Raw genomic sequence first — 25,083 nt, 5'->3', positions numbered from 1 at the left:
TATGTAATGAATTTTGATAGAGATAACATTAAATTTATAGATTGCTCTTGGTAACATAGCCATTTTCACAATATTCATTCTGCAATCCCTCTGCATGAGAGTTGTTTTAATATAGTGTCTTTTCAGTTTCTTTACACAGTCATCCAGTATTCTTATCCCATCCCCCATGCATCAAGTGCTTTCGGGCACACTGTCTACATTTTGTTAATTTCCTCCCAAATCATAGACATAAACTACCTTAAAGATATAAACTGTTATGCTTAATACATAGAAACAAAGCAAATATTTTTATTCAAAGTATGTAAAATATGGGACCTTTATATTCATAGACAGACAAGTCATTAACTCATATATTAATAACTGGGCGATGGTGGCCCACATCTTTAACCCCAGTACTCAGGAGGCAGAGGCAGCACCAGGCCAGCCTGGTCTACAAAGTGAGTTCCAGGACAGTCAGGGTTACATACACAGAGAAACCCTGTCTCAAAAAAACAGAAATTTTAAAAAAGCGCTGAACTCCCATGGATGCCTAAATATAAGAACAACCACAGGCCAGGAAGTCTCAAACTGACCAGATCCTACAAACTATTCAAATTGTTTTCTAAAACATTAAAGGAAAAAGAATCGCTGCACCGAGCTCATTCTATGAAGCCACTATTACCCTGATATAAAACTGGATAAAAACACGGAAAAAAAAGAAAAAGAAAAAAAAAAAAGACAAGACAACTACAAACTTAGTCCTTGTTGAACACAGGTGTAGTGACAAATGTCTTTAATCCCAGCGCTTGAGAGGAAGAACACACAGATCTCTATGGGTTCAAGGTCAGCCTGGTCTACATGGTGAGTTTCAGAACATCCAGAGCTACATAATTAAGACCCTGTCTTGAGAAAAATAAATTCTGAACAGTACTGTTGTAAACTGAACACATTAAGGCACCAGCTGTAGAAGAATCAATCTTTGATTGGAGTTCTCAGGAGGCAGAGGCAGTTGAATCTCTACGAATTTGAGGCCAGCCTGGCCTACACAGTGAGTTCCAGGACAGCCAGAATGACATAGCAAGACCCTGTTCCCCAACAAAAAAAAACAACAAATCACTACCTCCTGGATCAACTGGTTTCATTCTAGGGATTCAAGACTGATTCATCAAATACAAACCAATAAAGCATAATACAGCATACAGACATGAGAATACAAACAAAATGAGAGCAGGGCATGGTAGCCCATGCCTTTAACCCTAGCTCTCAGGAAGCAATGGCATGTGAATCTCTGTGAGTTAAGGTCAGCATGGTCAGCATGGTCTACATAGTAAGTTTCAGATCAACTAGGGCTTTATAGAAACCCCTTGTGTAAAAAAGAAAAGAAATAAAGCAACCATTCTCAAGTGATATCAGAAAAGACCTTCAACAAGGTTCAACATACCTTCATGATAAAAGCCCTAAATATGGGGAATGAAAGGAACATAACACAACATAATAAAGACTATCTAGCTACAATAAGCCTATAGTCAACATCGTACAAAAGGAGACCAGAAATTGGTGGCCACTCTCTCCATTCTTTGACTATACTGCTTCAAGTCTTAGAATAAAGCAAGAGAAAAACAAAAACAAGCCAGAAAGTTAAAAAAAAAAAAAATGTCCTTATTTGTGAATGATATGATTCAATACCTAAAAAAACTGTATAAACACTGAAACACTTGGAATAAACACTCTCAGAAAAGCAGCAAGACAGAAACTAAAATCAACAATTAAAGTCAACAGGTTTCCTATAAACCAATGACAAATCTGTCAAGAGAGAAAACTTCATTAATAATAGTTTTCTAAACAAAACAAAACAATAGACCTCTACTGTTGGAGGTTGTGTACGAATGCTAAATTCTGGCCCCCAAGATCTGGCTGCAGTCCAGACAAGTGTGTACTCTCACATAAACCAGTCTTTGTTGTGACCTTGATCCCCAATTATCTCAGATTGTTTAATAAAGAAGGCTGAACAGCCTGTAACTGGGCAGAAGAGAAATAGGCAGGGCTTCATTTTCTTGGCTTGGTGTCTCAGGGAGGGACCATGAGGTGGAAGGTGAGGATGGGAAAAGAAGATGGAGAGAGAGAGGATGTGGCATGACACAGCACATCCAGCCCAGACAGGATGAATTTTGGCAAGTAACTTGGGAAGTGTGGCTGGGAAGTAGCCAGACTAGCTAAGAAAATTAGTTTAAATTGGATCTGCCCAGTTATTGAGCTTAAAGCCTGTTTAAATAAATCAATAGGTCTCTGTCTCAATTAATGGGCAACTAGCCAGGTCATAGAAAAGCCTTCTAGAATTAATAAATATTCAACAACACTCTACAATTAAAACTTCATGAAAGTGAAGGGGGGGAAAATGAAAACACTATTAAAATGGAAAGGTTCTACCCTATTTATAGACCAGCAGAACTAATTAATGCTGCCAAAATAGCTCTACTAACTGAAATAGTACAGATTTGATGACACAATCACATTCATTACAGAACTAAAAAATTCTATATTCATCTAGAAACACACACCTCATAATAACCAAAGTTATACTAAACAGAAAGAACAATGCTGAAGGTATCTTAAAAGCTGATCTGATATTATATTATAGATATTATATTATATCTGATATTATATTATAGAGCCACACTACCAACAACACAAAACCTTGGCGCTGGTATTAAAAACAGACTCCTAGAACCTTAATGGCCCAAATAATGAGCTTCAGGTTTGGTGATGAGCGACTGAGAGAACAGGTGAAAAAAAATAAAGGTGAAAGCAATAGAAAAAGACATTTGATGTAAACCTCTATATTTGCGAACACCCCAACAGGTCATCCATCACACATACAAAATTAAAAACACACAAGTAGTTTTAAAGTATATTTTCACTTGATATAATTATTACTCAGTTGTAGATTTCTCTCCAACTGTTTCATTTCAACTCTAGAAATAACTCTGTTCCAATTCCTTGAACTCAGAGGCAATGGTAAGAAAAGACAGCCTTTCTGCCAGGTGTTGTTGTCCATGCCTTACATCTCAGTGCTTGTGAGGAAAAAGCAGACAGGTCTGAGTTCAGAGGCTAGCCTGGTCTACTGAGTTCGAGGGTATCCAGGGCTACAAAGAGAAACCTGGTCTGGAAACAGACAAAAAATGTGATAGCCACAACAATCTTAGAAACCTTGCATTAAAAGAACCTTTTATATTGAGAAAACAGGCCTTTATTTTGGCATAAGTCCTGTTTGTCTGGAAGATACAAATCTATTTCTGTTCTAGAATGTACTTATTAACAGCAAAGGGTATTAAGAAATCTTACCAGAAAGATCCACGACAGCCTCATGACTAGAAACAGCTCCTTTCTCAATGAAAAGGTCTCGGAAGTATTCACTATTAGCTGACAGGACAGACTTGTGAGCTTTGTACTCTTCTCCTTCGATTAACAATGTAACATCACAGAACTGATTGGAAAGTCTCTGTTCATTCAGCTGTTTCAAAACGGCCTGACAATGTTTTGGAGAAGAACGTTTTACCACTCCTTTGGTGTCAACCTGTCAAGAGAGGTTTGAGATCAAGAGGTGTATTATATATCACCAATATATTCTCATTTTGTTTTTTAGCCAACAATTTGTTATTCTTTTTTATCTATATATTTAAATAAAACACATTAGCATTTTCTGCCTTTTTAAAAGACAGGGTTTATGTAGCTTTCTAACCTGGAACTCACTATGTAGATCAAGTTGACCTAGAATTCCTCCTGCCTCTGCCTCCCAAGTGCTGGGATTAAAGGTGTAGGCCTGATCCCTTCCCTCCCTCCAATTCCCCTAAGTCTGTCATGCTGTTTTACTTGATCCTGCCTCTTCTGATCAAAAATTTGATGTATGGCACTGATATAGTCTAAAACAATACAAATGAGCAACTAAACAAACACTTTCTAAAAACCCAGCCAGGAAATTAGCCGTGGTAGCATACAACTTTAATTTCAGCATTTGGGATGCAGAGGCAGCTGAGTTCTGGGCCACCCTGGTTTACATAGAAAGTTCAAGGATTGCCAGGGCTCCATGAAGACAACCTGACTCAAACAATAAAAACCTCCAAGGAAGAGAGGAATGCAGCTCCGTTAGTAGGGTGCTGGCACCTCATAAACCACAATCTATAGAACATGCCTGAAATTCCAGCACTGAAGTAGAGGCAGGACATCAAGGTCATCCCCACCTACATAACTATTTCAAGGCCAGCCGTGGCTACATGACTCTGTCCCCAAAATACCAAACAAGCAGAAGTCCCAGCTAGACAATGTTATCTTGCTATGTGATCCATAGTCTAATTCAGAAAAATATTCTATGCACTTGTGCCAATGCACAAATTAACGTCTTGAACAATAAGCTTTACTTTAGACCAGTAGTTCAAAGGGGGTCAAACAACCCTTTCACAGGGGTTACATATCAGATGTCCTGTACAGCAGATATTTACTACTCATAACAGAGGCAACATTACAGTTATAAAGTAGCAACAAAAATAATTTTATGGTTGGGGATCACCACAACATGAGGAATTGTATTAAAGTGTCTCAGCACTGGGAAGGTTGAGAAACACTTTAGACAAATATATCTCCTTCAACGACAGCACCCATAGTCAAACAGTGTTAGTGTCATGGAAAAACAAACAAACAAAAACTCTTAAAGACTGAAAGTTGGACAGAAAGCATCACTTACAAATACAAGTTCATGTTTAGACACTGGCTTCTTTTTTGAAGACTTGGAGGCTGTGGTTGGAGGTGAAGTAAAATTGCTCAGGTCATCCTCTGATTCATTACTTTCTTCTCCAGATTCAAGGTCCAATCCCAATTCTTCCAACATTTCTGAAGCATCTGATATTGGACGGGAGCGATCAAGTTTCTCCTGACATTTGCTACACTGTTTTATGTAATCTTTAACTTGCTTTAATATACCTTCAGTCAAAAAAAAAAAAAATTAACATCAAATTTAAGTGTTCCTACTTGAAAATATATCACTTTAATGTATACAATAAATTATATTCAGATACATATATGCCAGCACTTATGCCCAGAAAGAATGCAGAGCGATTTCTTCAGAATGTGAGATACTTTTTTCTTATTTATTACCAAGTATTCAATTTCCTCTGGCATGACATGATTATGTATTTTCCCATTTCTGTGTACATTTCAAGGCATCCATGAAAAACAATACAGTTAAATACTAAATAATGATGCTTTTATTAGTGGACCAACTATGTGACAATCCAATTGTAATATAGCCTATACAATCTAGATTCATATAATTATATATTCTATGTTTACAAAACCACAAAATCACCTAATACATTTCTTAGTACCTATAACATATTCCTGTTGTTACATAAACATGAAACAAATACCCAACTGTCTTGACCTATAGAAAGTTAATATGGCTCAACCCATAATGATAAGTAATTTTTCCAAACTATTTTAAAAAAACTGCCACTATATCTCATGCAGAAATAAATCTACTGGGCTAGAGAGATAGCTTAGCAGTTAAAAGTCCTCTTCCAGGGGGTTGGAGAAATGGCTCAGTGATTAAGAGCACTGTCTGCTCTTCCAGAGGTCCTGAGTTCAATTCCTGGCAACAACATGGTGGCTCACAAGCATCTACAATGTGATCTTATGGCATGCAGGTATATAGAGCACTCACATACATAAAATAAAGAAATCTTAAAAAAAAAAAAAAATTCTACTTCCAGAGTACCTGAGTTCCCAGCCCATGAGGCAGCAGCTCACAACTGCCTGTAATATCAACTTCTAGAAGATCCCTCTTCTGGCCTCTGTGAACACCCATACACATAGCACATAACAAATAAAATTAAGGTTTTGGGTTTTTTTGTTTGTTTGTTTTGTGGGTTATTTGGTATTTTTTTTGAGACATGGTTTTTCTGTGTAGCCTTGCCTGTCCTGGAACTCACTGTATAGACCAGGCTGGGCTTGAACTCGGGAGAACCATCTGCCTCTGCCTCCGAAGTGCTGGGATTAAATATGTAGATCATTACCACGAAGCAAATTAGGTCTTTTTTTTTTTAAATAAGAAATAAATTTGTGCACATGCCTGTAAACCAAGCACTCAGGGAAGCAGAGGCAGATGGATCTCTGTGACTTTGAAGACTGCCTGGTCCATAAAGTGAGTCCAGGACAGTAAGGCTACACAGGGAAACCCTGTCTCAAAAAAAAAAAAAAAATCAAAAACGAAAAATGAACAAACAAAAAAGAAAGCTAAACTATGACAAAAGTTTTACTCTCTGTCATGCACTTAATCTTCTTTCAATTATTCTTAAAAATTACTCTTAAAATTTTATGTGATGAGATAAAAATATTATGAGAATATTATTCAATTCCCTGCATTTGTAGATTCCTGTGTATGAGGGCAATTTTTACCCCTCTGAATTAGACAAAATGTCACCCGGTTGTCGGAAGACTTCAACAGAAATTATTCCTCTTGTTTTCATCCAGAGCTTTGATATACTTTTCTTATTGCTCATCAATAAAACAAAAACAATCAAATAAAAAATAAAACAACAACAACAAAACAGCACTAAGCTTGGTATCGTGGGGCATGCCTTTAATCCCAGTACTCTGGAAGCAGAGGTAGTAAGATCTCTAAGTTCAAAGCCATCCTGAAAACAAAGTTCCAGGACAGTCAGATCTACAGAGAGACCCTTTCTCAAAATAAAATAACATCACATGGGCTGGAGAGATGGCTCAGTGGCTAAAGGCACTGACTGCTCTTCCAAAGTGGGGTTCAAATCTCAGCACCCATATAGCAGCTCACAACTGTCTGCAACTCCAAGATTTGACGCTCACAAAGACATACATGCAGGCAAAACACCAATGTGCAAAATTAATCTGAAAAAATAACAGCACAGAAAAATTAAGAGCACATTTTATGAGTACATCATGTAATCACTGCAAAGATCATGTCTTGAGGCAAGGGCAGTTGGGATATGCAGGTTGGATGCTCTTCTGATATTTCTCCAAAAATAACTACATTATCCAATGAGAAACATTTAAACTACATGACATAAAAATGAGTTGAGGTATTTGTATCTACATTGTGCTTAGTTTTTCTGTCTGTTTACGTTGGTGCTCCAAGCCTTTACCAAGCTCCACCTGCAGAAAAACTTTATGTTTAGGGAAACAACTGGTTTTGTGCTCTTCAATGTAAGTTTCTGTATTTTCCTAACAAAGTCCCCTGTGATAGTTCACTGACTGTCAAGCTACTAATAAAAGGTTGTTCATAGAGCACAGAGTCAGAGAGAAATAAAGTTTAAAGTTTACACTGAGCACTCCCCTTAACCCAACAATTAAATGAATGAATGAGTAAACAAACAAACCCAAAACCTGGTTCTGAAGAGATGACTCAGTAGTTAAGAGCACTGGCTGCTCTTCCAGAGGACTAGAGTTCAATTCCCAGCACCCACATAGTGGCTCACAACTCCCTGTAATTCCAGTTCCAAGGGATTCAATGTTCTCTTCTGGACCTTACCAGGCACACAAGTGTTAGACAGATATACATGCTGGCAAAACACCCATACACCTGAAATAAATAAATACAGAAATATATACACCAAAAGTTTTGAGTATCAACACAATGTTACAAAATTCCCCACCTGAGTCCATGTGATGGGTAAGCCATATGCAGGCACACTAAAAATATTGTTTAAAATTACCACAAAGGATATGTATAAATATTAACACACATTATAAAACATATATGATTTTTGTGTTTAGACTAGGGCTTTTCCCTTAAGATATCTCATTATGTGTATACATAATATGCACTAACTTAAAAAAAAATAAAAGAAAACTTCTGGTCCAGCCTGGCATACAGAGAGGCCCACTGCCTCAAAACAAAACAAAACAACAAAAACTGTTCCTAAGTACTTCAGTCAAGCATCCTTAGTGGGTACTCATATAACAAAACAGCTTGTGAATAGTTTCTTGATCTAGAACAGGGGTTTTGTTTGTTTGTTTTCAAGACAGGGTCTCATTATATAGCTCTGGCTGTCCTGGAACTCATTATGTAGATCAGGCTGGCCTAGAACCACCTCTGCCTCACAAGCGCTGGGATTAAAAGCATGGGCCACTAAGCCTAAACAGAGCTTTTGAACTTGAGTAATATAAATACTTCAATTTATGATGAGATTATAATCCTAATAATCTCATCATAAATTGAAAATGTCCTTAAATGTAATACATATTTAATTTGCCCAAACTATGAAGCATCATAGCTCTGTAGTGAACTATAGAGTACTGACCACTCATCATCTATCACCTGCTGACTGGGAATTAGTGCTGCAAGCACAGACTGGTTACATTAACATACTCCTACCCTGGGGAGTATGGGGTGGGGGGGGAGGAAATCAAACATCATACTCTCATACTCTTTTTTTTTTTTTTTTAATTTAGACAGGGTCTCACTAGGTAGCTCTGGCTGGCCCAAAACTCAGTGTATAGACTAAGCTGCCTCTGACTCCCAAGCGGTGGATCCCTGATCTTTAGATATAATTCTCTTTAACACACTATACCTGAAGTATCTGACCAATGGCCAAGCCAATCTGAACAAAATGCAGCTATGACTCTATGTTTACTCTTCACAGCTACATCTTCTTGTAAATTTGACCCAGATTTCTTGGGGGATGAAATAGAGAAAAATTCTCTCCACGTAGTTCTGGCTGTCCTAGAACTAAGTATGCAGATCAGGCTGGCCTCAACTTTGCAGTGATCCTCTGGCCTCTGCCTCTGGACCAATGGAAGTTCTAACAGCACAGGCCTGGCTTAATTCAATTTTTTTTTTCTTCACTTTATTTATCTGGGTTTTTGTTTTGTTTGTTTGGTTTTGTGATAAGGTTTCTCTGTATAGTTTTGACTGTCCTGGAACTCACTCTGTAGATGAGGCTGGCCTTGAACTCAGAGAGCCACCGCCTTTGCCTTCTGAGTGCTGGGATTAAAGGGGGTACACCAAGGCATGCAGTTTAATTCAGGTTTTTTCTTTTTTTTTTTTTTTTAATATAAAACAAGGACTAGGAGATTATATAAACTGCTAGGAGATGTGGCTAGCAGTGTGGAGCATTTTTTTTTGCTCTTGCAGAGGTCCAAGGTTTGATTTCCAGCACCCACATGGTAGCTCATACCCATTCATAAATAACTCCGGTTCCAGGAAATCCAGTATCTTTTGACCTCTGTAGGCACCACACACACATGTATATACAAGCAAAACACCCATACACAAAATGTAAATAATCTAAATTTTTTTTAAATGTTAAGGAAAACTGTATGAGACTAGCATAGCTATCCACAAAGGAATTATCTAAGGAACAAAAGGATTACTGTAGAATTCCTAAAATAGGTCCTAGAGTTCCTAAAATAGGTTTGATGACAAAGTTAATAAACATAAACAAATATCTAGAACAAATGAGATGGTTCAACAAATAAAGGTCCTTGCTGCCAACCGTGGCTTGCATGTATAATACCACACAAAATATAATTTTAAAAAACCTATTTAAAAAATTACACGGAATGAAGAGACAAGTCAGTCGTGAGTACTTTTGCTCTTGCAAAGGGCCAGGGTTCAATTCTTAGCACCCACATGGTGGCTCAAAACCATCTAACTCTAGTTCTGAATCCAATACCAAATCCTGACTTCCGTGGGCAGCTGACACACACATTCAGGGAAAACCTTCATATACATACAACTTTTTAAAAAATTATTAAAAAAAAAAATCAAACAGTTCTGCTCTCATCTGCTTTCCAAGTGATCAAGAAACATTAGGGTTATTTTCTGACCCCAAAATAATTAAGTCAGGTCGGGTGGCACAGGACTGTAATCTTAGCTGAGGATTCAGATCCTTAATTCAAGGTCAGCCTGAGTAACTAGTGAGATCTTGCCTCAAATAGAGAAATAAATAACCACTCAATGACTCACAGTTACCTTATCTTTTCTCAACATACATAGTGTCGCACAGTTCCCCGGGCCGTTTTCGCAAAAAGAACATGAAAACATTAGAAAATGCGACATCATCGCCGTGATTGGTGAGTCAGGGCTGTGATCTTAACACTTGAGAGGCTGAGGTGAGAAGATTGCCACACAAAAGGGGGGGGGCGGGGGGCGCCAAATATGGCATATTTCTTCCTAATGAAATCTCTTCGGATGGTGTGTCCGTCTTATCCCTTCTCCCAAGAAAAACAAACACCTGACAGTCTTTAAGACTACCTTATGCTCTAAAACCGAGACTCAAGACGACTGCGCACAGTTCCTCCCATTAACTACATCATTGCTTTTCCACGTCGCAGCTGCAGACTCAAGAGGAATGCGGGCAAAGGGCTTCAGAGACCCCCAGACCCAGTGGAGAAACCCGAGCGGCACTCGCTGGAGAAGGCAGCCCCGGGCTTGGGTCAGCCTCCTGCGGTAAGCGGAGAAGAGGGGTGAAGCCCCTGCCTCAGGGCCTCCCGCCCTTCCCCGGAGGCCCGAGGGGGCGGGCCCAGAGAGGCCGCGCCACACCCCCCGCCGGCTGGCCCGGCCCCGGGGTAAGCCCCCGAAGCCCCACCCCGGGCGAGGGTCCGCCCCCAGCCTCCCGGGCCTCCTTCCTGTGGGGAAGTGCGGCTGCTTTCGCGTCCCCCGCCCGCTCGGCTCGGTCCCGCGGCCGCCGCGCGGCCGAACGCCGGCTGGCCAGGGGGACAGCCAGCCCTGCCCGACACCTCAGGCTCGCGAGTGCGCACGCACGCAGGCCTCGACGCGGGGCCGTGGCCCCCCAAGCCCGCCGCCGAGTCGCCCCGGGCCGGCGCTCACCTCGCCACCAGTACGTCTTGGACAGGTCATGCCAGGTCTGATGCCGGGTGTGGTGAGTGCCTCCGGGGCCCAGGTGTGCCGCCTCTATGAGGCCCTGGCGGCGCTCCGGCTGCAGCACTACTTCCAGCTCTGCAAACGTCTTGCGGTGCCGCTGCCGCCGCTGGTAGTACAGAGTCCCGCCGCGCACTACGTAGCAGGCGGCAGCCTTGCGGATTTTACGCTTGACATTGCCCTCGGTGCCCGGTGCATAAGGCTCACGTTCGTTCGTCAGGTAGCGCAGGATGGCCCGATAGCTTTCCTCGCTTGACATCGCTGGTGGCAGCGCCCTCGGGGCGCCTGTCAGTGGTAGGGAAAGGCAGACAGCGCTCTGGCTCCGTGTAGGTGCAACAGCAGCGGCAACACTTTCAGGAGGAACGGCTGCGCCTTTGGTGGGCGCTCTTCTTAGGCGCCCGCGGCGCGAAGGAAGAACGGACGACTTGGTAACCAGGGGGAACTGCACTTGTGCAGCGCGCGGGATCCGCTGGCGACTGACAAAATGGCTGCTGCACCACCGGAAGTGACGCGCGTGCGGGGCGGGGCCTGTGTCCTGATTGGAGGGCTCACGGTTTCTGGCTCTGAGGAGCCATCGGAGTGACGTCAATACTGCAGGAGGACATTTTGGAAGAGGGTACGCTCTTTCTGGCGGATACGAGGGTCTCGAGCCGGCATCTTAAGTCCTGGCAGTTTCCTTTTTTTTTTTTTCCCCCTTTCCCACGCTCTCTGAAAAGCCACGTGTTGGCGCAGTTTGGTGTTTGTTGCCTCAACTGAGACCTTCCCCGCAAAGAGTAAATCAGTCCGTTTTTCTGTCTATTTTGAGGCTCTCAATATAGTAGATTCCGCCGATTTTGAAACTAGTAACTAGTTGCCACCGTCTGGGGTTCTGGGCCACAGACAGTCGCAGTATTACCAAGCATTAAATACCTCGATGTTAGGAATTAACCTCTCAGTACGATTTTTCTAGAACCGTCACTATGGTAACGACTCTGCAGTCCCAGATTATTTAGATGATTAAATTACCTGGAGCGGCAATCCAGATTTACCCTTACTAGTCTGATTCAGCTGTGCTCTTGTAATGCTGGGACACTTGGCGCTGTTTAAAGAAGCTAGAAAGTTCCAGGCTTTCCAACCCATGGACTTGATTATTTTGTTTTGCTTGGAAGATACAGTTCTACGAGGCCTTTAGACCTTTATGGGATCTCAAGTGAGGAGCAGGCAGGTGGCAGTGTGCTCAGACACCAGTCAGTGATTTGGGTTTTTCCATCAGCTACAATGGAAGAGAGTGCAAATGAAAATCACCCTTCCACCACCCATATGATAGTGTAGGTAGCCAAACCCTTCTATGGAACTTGGTCTGTACTGGGCGCGGCCTCATGACCCTTATACATTGAAAACGTTGAGGTGTTTTTTTTTTTTTTAGTATGTTGAGAATACAGTTAGAACGATGTGGTAAACACGACTAAAAGATCAGTTCACTTTCTAAAAAGTCGGATATCTAGTATTTGGTGGTTAACAGTAAATTTTACTAGGTTTTTTTTTTTTTTTTTTTTTGGTAATCTAATTTTACTAAGTCAAACTTTAACTTGTGTTGTTTCTAGCTCTTTGTGGGCTTCCTGGGCCATTTTTCAAATCTGCAAAGACTGTTCTGTTTCAGTTGGATCTTTGTTAAGGTCTGCATTCCATGTGCAGACATTTTTACACAAATTAATGGCTTCTTTGGGGAAAAAAATCTTGCTACTAGGCTGGTCTCAAACCCTTAACAATCCTACCAGCTCATATTTTCAAATGCTGAAATTACAGGCAGTTTCCCCTGCTTCATCACGTTTGTATACACTAACAGGTGGACAACTGGGGGGAGAGGGGCATAGAGTAGTTGGAGTCAGTTGAATGGATCTCATGTACTCTGAAGTCAAAATGACCTTGAACTTGAGATCTCCAGCTCACAGGCATACCTTATACACAAGCCCACTCTTAAGGAAACTTAAAATTTGGTATGGTTTTGTAACAAAGCCAGGAAACAAGTACAGTGTACCATATTTAAGCAATATTGAGAAATGGTGAAATGGCTCAGGACTTAACACTGGCTACTCTTCCAGAGGTCCTGAATTCAATTCCCGGCAACCACATGGAGGCTCAGGACCATCTATAAAGGGATCTGATGTCCCTTTCTGGCAGAAAGGTGTACATACAAACAGCACTCACACATTAAATACATAATAAAAAGCTACACATGGTAGCACACAACTGCCATCAGAGTACCCAAGTAGGAAGAGTATTTAGTTCAAGATCAAAATGGCAACCAGTAGCTTAGCATTTCTCAAGAAAAAAAAAAAGCTGGGTGTAGTGTATACACCTTTAATCCCTGTACCCACAGTAACAAAAAGGTCTGCCTGGATGTAGAGTTGAAATCCTATATAATCCTGACACTAAGGTGGCAAGACAAACCTGAGATTACAGAGATCTTGAATAAAAAAACACACTAAGAAAGGTTATCTTAGCATTTTGGATAAAACAAAAAATACTGCAACATCCTAGGATTGAAGTTTTGTAATGAAAAAGCAATGTCTTTAATGCCTGCTATATGCAGTGAGTGGGTTTGATTCCTAGCACTGCAAGAAAACCACAAATTTTTAGGGGTAGTGAAGAGTAAGAGGGTTCATGCATGGAATAGAGGCTGGCCTTGACCTATTGTTTCCCAAGTGCTGGGATCATAGCTATGTTCCAAACACATTTCACAACCACATCACATTTTTTCATCTCTTCAACTATGGTTGTATTAGGAGGCATTATTGCCAGAGATGTCTTGGAAGTCAAAGAGATCCACTTGCCTCTGCCTCCAGAGTGCTAGGATCAAGATTAAATGTGTACACCACCACATAACAAGTAAGGAATAAACATTTTTAGCTGGCTAAAACCTAGGAAGTCAGGCAAGCTAAGCTAAGCACATGGTCTGTGGCTAAGCCACTCCCACCCAAAATAAAGAATACATGCTTTTGTGAAAGAAAAAAAAAAAAATCAACACCATATAGAGTTAGAAAGAGATCTTTATTTTAAACTCTCTTCTACCAAATTAGCGTTTTCCACCCACCCTGGGAGCAGAGACCTTCACAGGCTTCACAATCTTTTGTTTAGGCGCTGCCTTTGTGGGGGCCTGCAAAAAAAAAATAATAAATAAATAAATAAAATCACATCACGTTATTTCATAGAATTGTTACCTTGCCCTTAGATTCTTTACATACCCTTCACTGTCTCAATCTAACTACCTTATCAATTTCAAAGTAACCCATGGTTTAAAGTTCATTTACATTAGACATTGTTACAGATTCAACAGTAAGAAGATACAAAGTGGGATCCTGAATTGTTAGTAACTCTTACCACAGGATTCTCAAGGATCAAATTCAAGGCTTTGCAACAAGTGCCTTTACCTGCTGAACCTTCTTGCTGGCCCAAGAATGATTTTAAATTCACTGGAGGGGGCAGGGGCTTGCATGATATGAGTTGGTTCTTTCCTTTCACCTTGTGGGTTCCAGGGACTACTAGGGCTAGTAGAAAGTGCCTTTACTGGCAGAGCCATCTTGCCCACCCAAAAAGACTTAAATATTCTTAGCTCTGGCTATTTAAAAAAAAAAAAAATTATTTTGGTTTTTTTTTTAGAGACAAGGTCTTTCTGTGTGGTCTGAGGCCTCAAAATCAGAGATCGACCTTCCTCTGCCTCCCGGTTCTGGCTTTAAATTTAACCATTAGCAAAAGCTGGGTTAAACCCATACTGTTGTAGTTAATCAGGGTATAAAATTAAAAACGAAATCTAAAAACACAAAAGCCAAGCTTGGCACTAGGAACCACATCTATAATCCTAGCTAGAGAGGACTGTTGTTAGTTCCAAGCCAGCCTCAGTTACAGTAACACCTCATTTCAGAAAAAAAGAAACACATTTTTTAAAAAGCTATCTTTCTTTTCCTTTTTCTAACACATTTAAAGTTAAGATTCACTAGAAACCAGAGATAAAACCATTCACATGGAAATTAGCTTCAACCATTTCCAACAGAAACTTGCACCTGCCATTTCCTAACCCTTTTAATAAAGATAAAATTTCCTACTGTAAGAAACCCAAGAAGTCCCCATAGTTACCTTTGCAGCAGCCATTGCTGTCTTCTTTGATGCCTGCTTAGCCTTTTTTGCTTCCTTGGCAGCCCTGTAGTGTCATATAATTAACATTAGGCAAAACACTTTACTCTTTAAGAACACAAGCTGTAGAGTTTCAGACAAAAATCATATATATGTGTGTGTGTGTGTCACACACACTCTTTCGTCCTATTTGTAAATAAAATCTAAAATCCAGAGCCAGGCACAATGGTACATACCTACAATTATATAGCCGGCAGGAAGATGGCAAATCCAAGGACAGCCAGGGCTTCACTTGGAGAGATTGGCAAAAAAGCCCACAAACACCAGAACTAAAGATTTGCTAATAAATTCCATTACCCAAGCCAGCAGAACATATTTTATTGTACAGTAAGTACTAGAGTTTAGCAAATTAGAGCATATATGTCTGTGTTACACCGCTAAGGACCAACAATCAGGTGAAACTGGGTTTCTGTAGCTCTACAAAACAATCAAAATCATGCTCAAGTCTGAAATGTTCATGATAGCTGCTCTCTATCTTACCTGATAGCCTGCTCTCGCTGAGCTTTCCTAACTTCTGGTTTCTGATTCCTCTTGGCCATTATATCAGCAAGAGATGCACCAGTGATGGCCCGCTGGAATTTGACTGCACGGCGGGTTCTTTTCTTTTGAATTTCTTCCTATAAAGCAAAGATTATATTGCTTCCTATAAAGCAAAGACTTAACCTTACTCTATGAAGTGGAAATTAAGGTCAAAGAACTTAAAGGGGGGAGGTGTTGAGACAGGTTTCTCTTTGTAGTCCTGGCTATCCCGAAACTCTGGAGAATAGCCCTGACTCAGCTACCCTCCCAGTGCTGATATTAGAGGCATGCACCACCATGCCCAGCCATTTGGTCAAAGAGCACTTAAAATATACTCAACAAATTAATTCATGTCAATTATACGAAATAAAATTGTTCTCCAAGTTATGAATTTGTTTTAAAGTTTGTTTCACAAATAATGAGCATTTTTACTGCTGAAAAAAGACAGCAAATATTGAACTTTAGGAAGAATGGCTCACTTCAGCAGTTGGATGGTACTTTATTTTTAGGAGCTAAACAGATGGCTAATCAGTTAAGGACACAGGTCCAGTTCCCAGCATTGATACAGTGGTTGACAACTCTAGCATCAAGGGATGTGACACTTCCTCTGACCTCTGTAGGCACTAAGCACACGCCACACTTACAGGCGCAGGCGAACCTTGGTGCACAGAAATCTCAAAGCTATCATTAAACTATTTTAGCAAGAGTGCTTATAGACTTAAGAAAATCTACTCAGGAAATGGGCTTAGCCAGCAAACACTCAAGCTATATAATTGATTCATATAACATAAAAGTGCCAAGCATTAGTATCCAGGAATCTAGAGTTTGCTGTAGAGTCTATACTGGAAACCTAAACCATAGTTATTATGAGAAATAAGATCTCACAGGGTATCTCTAAGTCCAAGAACAATTAAATATTCTTGAAAAACTGTCTAAGGTAGATGTATACAAAACTGCCCTTATAAAAAAAAATAAAGGTGTTATTCTCATTAAAAATAAAATTTGGATTGGTGGGTGGTGGCACACACCTTTAATCCCAGCACTAGGGAAGCAGGAGGATCTCTGTGGGTTCAAGGCCAACCTGATCTAAAAAGTGACTCCAAGACAGCAAGGGCTGTTACACAGAGAAACCCTGTCTCAAAAGAAAAAAAAAAAGTATAAAAAAATAAAAATAAAATTTACCAAGATTAAGTCTTACAGTAGAAAGATGCCAGAAATTTTCATAGTTTCAAACCCCAAATCCTTCTTAAAACAATTAACTCTTTATTCCTATCTCCTCGAATTTCAGTCTTTACTAATCTGCCTATTCTAGGTACTTCATAAAAGTGAAACAATGGAGTTATCCTTTTTCTTACACAGTGGTTCAAAACCTGTGGAGTCGAAGGACCCTTTCACAGGGATCTCCTGACATCACCTGAAAACAAGCCAGGGCTGGAGAAATGGCCCAGCGGTTAAGAGCACTGACTGTTCTTCTAGAGGACAAGAGTTCCATTCCCAGCACCTACATGGCAGCTCACAACTATCTGTACTCCTATCCAGGGGATCCAACCCCCTCACATAGACATACATGCAGTCTATGTACATAAAATAAAAACACCAATGTACATAAAATAAAATATTAAATAAACGTTGAAAAAGAAAAAAGTCATTGGTTTAAAATAGCAGCCCTCAACCTGTTCATGAACCCTTTTGGGATCCAGAGACCCTTTTCACTGTGGCTGCATATCAGATATTTGCATTACAATTCATAACATCAGCAAAATTAGTTCTGAATTAGCAATGATAATAGTTCTATGGTTGAGGGTCACCACAACATGAGAAACTGTACTGAAGGGTCAAAGCATTAGGAAGGATGAGACCACTGCTCTAAGCCTATCATCAGCTTTAGTCTCTTCAAAGCTGGATGTTTTCCCATCCTTTAAAGGGCTAACTATCCCACTGCATATATATATACCTATGACTGAATATCCCTGCTCTTTGGGGAGCAACAACAAATGGAAAATTCCACTGCGGACTTCACATAACTGGTTGCTATCAAAATACAGGTCTGGGAATATGCTTTTAAAAAAGACCACTTTCAGGCTAGAAGAGAAATGGAATTGTTTTTTAAACTTTGGTTCCATCACTAAAATACTTTATACACATGCAACTATTTTTAAGAACACTAAAGCCAAGAACTTTCTGGCTTAAAGCATTCAGGTTCTAGTACCAACCTCCTTTTTTTTGGAGAAAGGCTTTTACTTTGTAGCCTTGGCTGGCCTCAAAGTCAATTCTCCTGCCTCAGCCTTCCAAGAGTTGAATACCAAATTTTTTATGAGTACCTGCTTTCAATACTTAGAATGAAATCACCAGATGTTATAGTTTGTTATAAATAACTTTGTCAGCCTGATCTAAAGAGTTCCAAACCAGCCAAAACTACACAGAAAAACCCTACTTCAAAATATAAAAAACAAAACAAAAAATATTTAGAGTTAACCAATGTGCTGTTATCACAAAAGCTGCCTTTTACTCCAGCAACATACTAAGCAGGGTTCCTGCCCCTGTAGCCTAACCAACATCCACAAGACTCCCTTTTATGCACCAAAATGGATATATTTAGTTATCTAGTTAATCCTTCCACTAACTATACTCTGTGGGTTCTGTTTTGGGAATCAAGGTCTACATAGCCTAGGTTGACCTTGAACTATGGATCCTCCTGCTTCTTCCTCCCAAACACTGGAATTTCATGAGTGGGCCACCATGCCTACTTGACATACTTCACACAGATGCCACTTACTGTAATGTCTAGCTAGAATCTACTTAGTAAGGCTCAAACGTGCCAAGCCTCCCAACTATTAGCTGTAGTCTTACCACATCTCCACCCAAAGCAACACCTTAAAGCCCAAGGTCCTCTTCAACCCAAACAAAACTTAGAGGGTAATCTTCAAATTTCAACACAGCATTCTGAGCCTGTGGTTACTTATTTTCTGTCACTTCTTTGATGCTTCAGTTTTAAGAGCACACTGCATCCTATCTCATCTAAACAAAATTTAACATGGTAAAATCTGACAGCATAATTTTATTATTTCCAGACGCTAGGAAGCAGTATTCTACTTACCGACTGTCCCTTCTTGTGCTTTCTTCTGTAGAGGACAGTCCAGTTTATCTGCCGAGGATTCCTTTTGGAAAGGAATGCGGACTCGCATTTTGCATTAAGAAACTGGAAAACCTGCGGTTAACAAATTCATATTAAAATGAGTCCCTCCTTTTACACAAAATAGAAAAGGCTGCGATCGATCGAAATCCGTATACACTTTTTGTTCTACTTCCCTTGTCTCAATATATAAAGTCGGGGTCAAGAGACCAAATGGCTGACACAAATGACAGCCATTGGCATCAATGTTTTCATATTTTAACTTTTCTCAAAAGCAGACAAATCTACACTTCGCCAAGGGTCGGGTGGCGTTAAATTTTGAGGAAATATGGCTCTTAGCCCTCTCAGACTCAAAAAAGACCCGAAGCCCATTAAGGAGCCAGGCACCTCCGAGCCCTAGCCATTTCCCGTTCCAATGGCTGTTACACAGAGCACTCATTTCCGACCTGGCTCACGCTCTTATCTATATTCACTCAGGTTTCCCACCCCACATGCGACCCCCGGGTCCTTCGAGGGCCGGCCGACCGGCCTTCTACTGCCATCGGTCCCCAGCGGCGCTCGGCCTTTTACCTTCCCGTCGGTCCTGGCGTAGCGCCGCCCGTGTCCGGGGTAGATCTTGTAGCCGCTGAAACTGCACAGCTCGACCCTATAAAGAAAGGCCAAAGCCCGTTAGGACGTACGCCGCAAAAGAGAGCCATTCCCAGGTGCTCTGCCCCAGGATGGAGGCGGATTGGGACACAGGGCGCCCGCTTACTTCATGGTGATAGCTGCCGGCCGGCCGGAGGAAAGATGGCGAAGAGAAAGAAAGGATCATGGGAAAACACCTTATAGGGCAGCGGGAGAGGCTCGTCTCCCTTCCTTGATCCCAGCGCCCTGTGATGATGTCACTTCCGAGAGCCGGGTCCCGGTTTCCTAGCAACAGCTTTCTTTCAAAATTACCGGCGGAGACTGCTTTTGAGAGGTTGAGCATGCCCCGAGGTGGCCGCCAAAAAGATTTGTGTTTTGTGTCAAACCAGTTCCCTCCTGCAGGTATTCTAGAATGTAGAGCCAGCATTTCGCAGGGAATCTAAACGAAAGGCAAGTGTGTTCCTCGTGTCTTATGAAGGCGGCAGACGAATGTCTCTCAGGTAAAACCTGAAGGTCACATTTTGGCTTTGGATTGTTCCTTTAAACAAAATTAAATCGTAGCGGCCGACAATGTGGCCCAGAGATAGCGTGACTGGTACGAGAAACCCTTAGGTAAATCCCCAACTGGGCGGGGAGGGGAAGTAATACTTTAAGCCTAGCACGGTGGCGTAAGTTTTTGATCCAAACTTTATGCTAGGCACTTTCAGGCTGGTCTGCGTAGCAGGAGAGTGCAAGGGGTACGTTGTGACACCCTGTATCAAAAACTAAAAATAATTAGCCACTTGTTTAAATAGAGAGCCCCTGCTTGTAATACCAGCACTCAAGCTGGACTGCCACAAGTTTGAAACCAGCCTTGGATACACTGTAAGACTGGCTCAAAAACCTAAGTGTGGGCTTGCAGAGAAGCTGAGCAGGTTAAGAGTGTTTACGACTATTCTTGCAGAGGACCAGAGTTCTGCCGTCTCTAACTCCAACTGTCTGACTCTGAAGTCACGAGTGTACTCTCAACATACAGAAAAGAAAAGAAATTTTCTTAGCAGTGGTGGCACACGCCTTTAATCACAGCACAGGCAGAGGAGGCAGAGACAGGCAGATCTTTCTATGAACTTGGGCCCAGCCTGGTCTACAGAGGGAATTCTAGGACACCCAAGGCTACTCAGAGACCTTGTCTCCAGACAAAAAAGAAAAAGAGAACGAAGAAAAGAAATTTAAAAAGCTATTTTAGGGAGCTGGAGAGATGGCTCAGCAGTTAGGAAGACACTGGCTGGTCTTCCAGAGGACCCTAGTGCAGTTCCCTGCACCCACGTGACAGCTCACAACTGTCTGTAACTCCAGTTCCCTGTGATCTGGTACGCACACATACCTCCAGCCGAAATTTATATGCTTGCACATATTTTTTATGCCGAAATTTATATGCTTGCATATAAAATAAGATGAATACATCTTTAAAAAAAACCCTTTAATTAAAAAAAGCTGTTTTAAAGAACTTTCTGGATATTCAGGAGGCAGAAACAGGCAGACCTCTGAGTTTGCGGCCTCCCTGGTCTACAGAGCAAGTTCCAGGATAGCCAGGTCTCTGTGTAGCCTGTCTCAAAACAAACAATCCTTAAAACAAAACCAACCAACCAAACAGAAAACTGAAAATCAGACAACACACTGCAGTCCCCATAGAGAAACTCAGTTGAGGGTAGACTGTTCATTCATTTCACAGAGAACAGATGGAAAGTTGGGGAAAGTTTCTGACCATTCTCACTGAGTGGATCTGTTCCTTGTTTTCTTCAACACCTGAGGGAATATAGTAAGAACCAGCTGTTGAATTTTGTTGAAGGCTACCAACTCTGTTCTAAATTATTGCTTACTAAAATATGATTAATGTTTTCTATTTTAATGAGCAGCTCACCCTGAAAATGTCCTTTAAGTACTTAATTGAAGACTGGCTAGACAAGTGACTGGTCAGCGTTAAGAGAGCTGTTAGCTGCGCAAGGTGCTAAGAAAGCTGATAGCTGGGAAAAGATGGGGAGATGGGTCAGTGGGTAAATCGCCTGCTATGTAAGCATTTGAGCCTAGTTCAGATGCCAGCACTCAGGTCAAAGTCAGTCCACGGGAAGGATGACCTCCAGGTTCAGTGAGACACTCTTGTGTCCCAGGTACTTTTAACCTAGAGACTTGAGAAGACTCTCATGTGCATTATTTTCCAGATCAGATTGGCCTGTGGATATGTCTACATTTTGTGTCTTGATTGTTAAATGATGGAAGAGGTCCCAGGCCACTGTGTGCAACACTATTCCTTGATTTCCTGGAAAGGTGGTCCTGAGCTGTAAATGAAAGTTAGCTGAGAGCTAGCTAGCTAGCAACATCCTACATGGTTTTTGGCTGTGAAATAAGTCTCTCTCAGCAGCACTATATGGAATAACAAACAGGTCTGCTTGAGTTATGTCCCCGACTTCCCTCAGTGGTGGACTGTAAGCTGAAATAAACTCTTTCCTTCCCTGAGTTGCATTCAGTTGTTGTATTTTTCACAGCAAAAGAATAAAACTAAAACACCTTGCCTCAGAAAATAGAGAGGGCTAGTGAGATGGTGTTTTCTGTTAAGGCAGACAAACTACATTGGGTCTCTGGGTCCCACATGGTGGAAGGAGAGAACCAACTCCCAGGAGCTCTCCTCTGACCTCCACATGCATGTCTTGACACACATGCTCTCTTTTTACCAACAATAAATAAACAAAATGTATAAAAGGGCCAGAGGTGGTAGCACACGGCTTTGATTCCAGCACTTGGGAGGCAGGGGCAGGAGGATCTCTGTAAGTTCGAGGCCAGCCTGGTCTACAAAGCAAGTCCAGGACAGCCAAGGATACACAGAGAAATCCTGTCTCAAAAAAAAAAAAAAAATTTTTTTTTTTTGAGCTTTGTTGGTTGGCCTCCTGGGACCCTCCTTCTCCAACTTCATTGCTCCTATCTATCCTCTAATCTAATAACAAAAGGACTGGAGATGCATTTTAGTGGTATTGGGATAGCCTAGCATGCCCAAGGTCCCAGCCCTCAAAAAATAAAAACATAAAAAAAGAAAGAAAAAGAAACTAGATAATTTGGATTACTAGTAAATCTAATACCTGCTAACCTATTTTTAAGAGAGGTGTAGTGGCCTATTGAAAACAAGATTTATTGATAGATGTGTAGATACGTTATGAAAGCAAATATAAAGCTCTTGATGAAGAAATCAAAGTGGTAAGTATATAAATGGTTACTGTAAAGTTGTTTCAAATTATCTGTATTTCAACAAGCTAACTAAAGGGAGCCCTCTTCTGGAAGAACCTGACATTACAGATCTGCTCAGAAAGGCAAATCTTGTTTTGCATGGCCTGGTATGCAATGCTTGTTTATTTTTTGGCTCATCCTCCTGTGCCCAGCCTGTCCTTTTTGTTTAGAAAGACTTTTCCTCTTTCACTGGCTAAATTCTTACTTCCATTTTACTTTCTCTAGAATAATGCCTTCTGTAAAAGGCCAGATAGCAAATATATCCAGCCATGTGAGCTAAGAGGAAAATTGAAGATACCATTTAGGTACATATCACTCTCTCTCTCTCTCTCTCTCTCTCTCTCTCTCACAAAACAAATTTACACAATATTCATACTGACACAACTAATGATATAGTGAGTACAAGGTTTTTGGTTTTTTTTTAAAGACAGGGTATGACAAGGCTGGAGAGATGGCTCAGTGGTTAAGACAGGGTATGTCTATATAATCCTGTCCTGGAGTTTGCTACATATATTTTAATATTTAAGCTTTATTTGTATGGTAGTTTTGTCTGTCTGTATGTCCATGCTCCCCATGTGCATGTAGTGACCACAGAGGCCAGAAGAAGGTGTCATATCCCCTGGGACTGGAGTTACAGTTATGAGCTGCCACGTGGATGCAGGGAGTCAAACTGGGGTCCTCTGGAAGAGCAGTCAGTTCTCTTAAACACTGAGCCATTTTTCCAGACCTGAGTACAGCTTTTTGTAAAAATGAATCTGCTAGCCTGTGAGATGGTTCACTGGGCAAATCTCAGGCTGCCAGTCCTGACAGCTCGAGTTGGAGCCCTAAGCAAAGGAGGGAACCTATCTGTAAGTTGTTTCCTGATACCCTCCCCACACATGTGACATGGTATATGTGAGCACTTACACACACACACACACACACACACACACACACACACACACAAATAAATGTGATAAAAATTTAAAGCCTATGAATGAGAATTAAAATCTTTTTTACATTCTATCTTTTCAGAAGTAAAGAATTGTAGCCAGACTTTTGGCTACTTTATTGGGTTCTTTTCTCTAACTCCCCACACCACCCCCATCCCTTCTAAACCCCCAAAACTAGGTAGGAAAAAAAAAAGGTTAGAGGTGAAAAGAGGAGTCAATGTCCTTTGACTCTGTCCTGCTGATTGGGGGGAGAGACAAGTTCCTTAGGGAAAATTTGATCTTTGTTGTAAGGATTTGACCAACCAGCAACCAGAAAACAGCAACAAACTGCAGCAGCGGCAACAGCGGCCTGCTCACCGCTCAAGGCTCTGGCTTTATACCCTCTGAAGAACCCTCAGAATTCCAAACATCAACTGTCACACTCCTGCTAGAGCAGGAGACAAATCAAAATTTGCTGTGGTCAATCTGAATCAGCCCCATATCCCACACCTGGGCTTAAAACAAAAACATGACATTTCTGTGTTGTTAAAGGAAGTAAAATTCTTGGGCTGGAGAGATGGCTCTGATTAAGAGCACTGACTGCTCTTCCAGAGGTCCTGAGTTCAGTTCCCAACAACCACATGGAGCCTCACAGCCATCTGTACCAGTACAGATCTGATGCCCTCTTCTGGCATGCAGATGTACATGCAGATAGAACACATATACTTTAAAAAATAAAAAAAAAAATCTTTTTTAAAAAGAAATAAAAATTCTCACTACAAAGAATAATAACTTTAAAAAGTATTTTTATTTAATATTTAAAATGTTTTTAATATTTAAATGTTGTAACATGGCATGATGGCACACACCTTTAATCCCAGTACTCAGGAGACAGAAGCATGCGGATCTTTGTTAGTTTGAAGCAAGCCTGGTCTACAGAGCAAGTCCAGGACAGCCAGGGCTGTTACACAGAGAAACCCTGTCTCTAATAACAAAAACAAACAAACAAAAAAACCAACCACAACCAAACAAAAAACAAGTTGTTTATTGCATGTTATCAAATTAATTGTAAATGTTTACTTGTCATGATAAGGAATGTGATATTACAGACACCACACAATACCGATAACAATCTAAGCATGTAAGTTGGCATATTAATTGTTGTACCTACTTGAAACATGAGAATGCCATTCAGTGAAGGTCAGGCTAAGAGTTCTTTATTTGATGGAGACCAAGAGCAGGCTTTGGCTGGAGAGAACTTTTGACTCAGAGAAAAGCAAGGTAGGGTTTATAAAGCCAAAAACCACAATCACACCATACCATAGGCAGGTTAGGGTATAGGAGTTTCAGATGTTTTAGTTCAGAAGTTTCAATTTGTTTTATGTTGTAAAACCTAAGATTGTGGAAACAGCTGCACAAGAATGTGCCGCTCAGCAGGATGTGGTCATTGGGGGCTAGGAAGACGGTTAGCTGAAACTAGGACAAAATGAAGTCACTCTGGGCAGTTCGTTAATCTCTCACAAGTCAGTAACAGAGATATATTATTTGGTTTGTTTGTTTGTTTGGTTGGTTGGTTGGTT

At 41.0% G+C, this 25,083-nt stretch overlaps 2 protein-coding genes across 2 annotated transcripts in view; both read right to left on the bottom strand.

Annotated features, from left to right (window-relative positions):
- The window catches only part of Zbtb11 (zinc finger and BTB domain containing 11), a 38,976-nt gene extending 27,617 nt beyond the window's left edge, over positions 1-11,359 (bottom strand). Inside the window, exons 1-3 of the mRNA XM_055594045.1 lie at positions 10,838-11,359; positions 4,718-4,953; positions 3,322-3,553 (exon numbers count right to left, since the gene is read on the bottom strand). Coding sequence (XP_055450020.1) covers positions 3,322-3,553; positions 4,718-4,953; positions 10,838-11,147 — 778 coding nt within the window. The 5' untranslated portion in view covers positions 11,148-11,359. The remainder of the gene's footprint in view (positions 1-3,321; positions 3,554-4,717; positions 4,954-10,837) is intronic.
- Positions 11,360-13,899: 2,540 nt separating this feature from the next.
- On the bottom strand, positions 13,900-19,562 carry Rpl24 (ribosomal protein L24). The gene is made up of 6 exons (XM_055594060.1): positions 19,465-19,562; positions 19,281-19,356; positions 18,675-18,785; positions 15,539-15,675; positions 15,002-15,065; positions 13,900-14,024 (listed from the first exon to the last, which is right to left on the bottom strand). Exons 1-6 carry the CDS (start codon positions 19,467-19,469, stop codon positions 13,944-13,946), a joined length of 474 nt encoding a protein of 157 aa, XP_055450035.1. The 5' UTR covers positions 19,470-19,562; the 3' UTR covers positions 13,900-13,943.
- Positions 19,563-25,083: the final 5,521 nt, after the last annotated feature.

Source organism: Psammomys obesus, unplaced genomic scaffold, assembly GCF_907164565.1.
Source record: "Psammomys obesus unplaced genomic scaffold, mPsaObe1.curated_primary_1811, whole genome shotgun sequence".
NCBI lineage: Eukaryota > Metazoa > Chordata > Mammalia > Rodentia > Muridae > Psammomys > Psammomys obesus.
The sequence above is the reverse complement of the archived record's forward strand: the minus strand, read 5'-3'. Positions and strand labels throughout refer to the sequence as shown.

Bases quoted from the DNA above. Each gene is read 5' to 3' on its own strand.
- Rpl24 (XM_055594060.1), bottom strand. The intron at 15,676-18,674 runs GTAAGTAGAATA...TTTGCTTTATAG, and splicing joins AGCACAAGAAGGGACAGTCG to GAAGAAATTCAAAAGAAAAG. The intron at 14,025-15,001 runs GTAACTATGGGG...TTTTTTTTGCAG, and splicing joins CAGCAATGGCTGCTGCAAAG to GCCCCCACAAAGGCAGCGCC.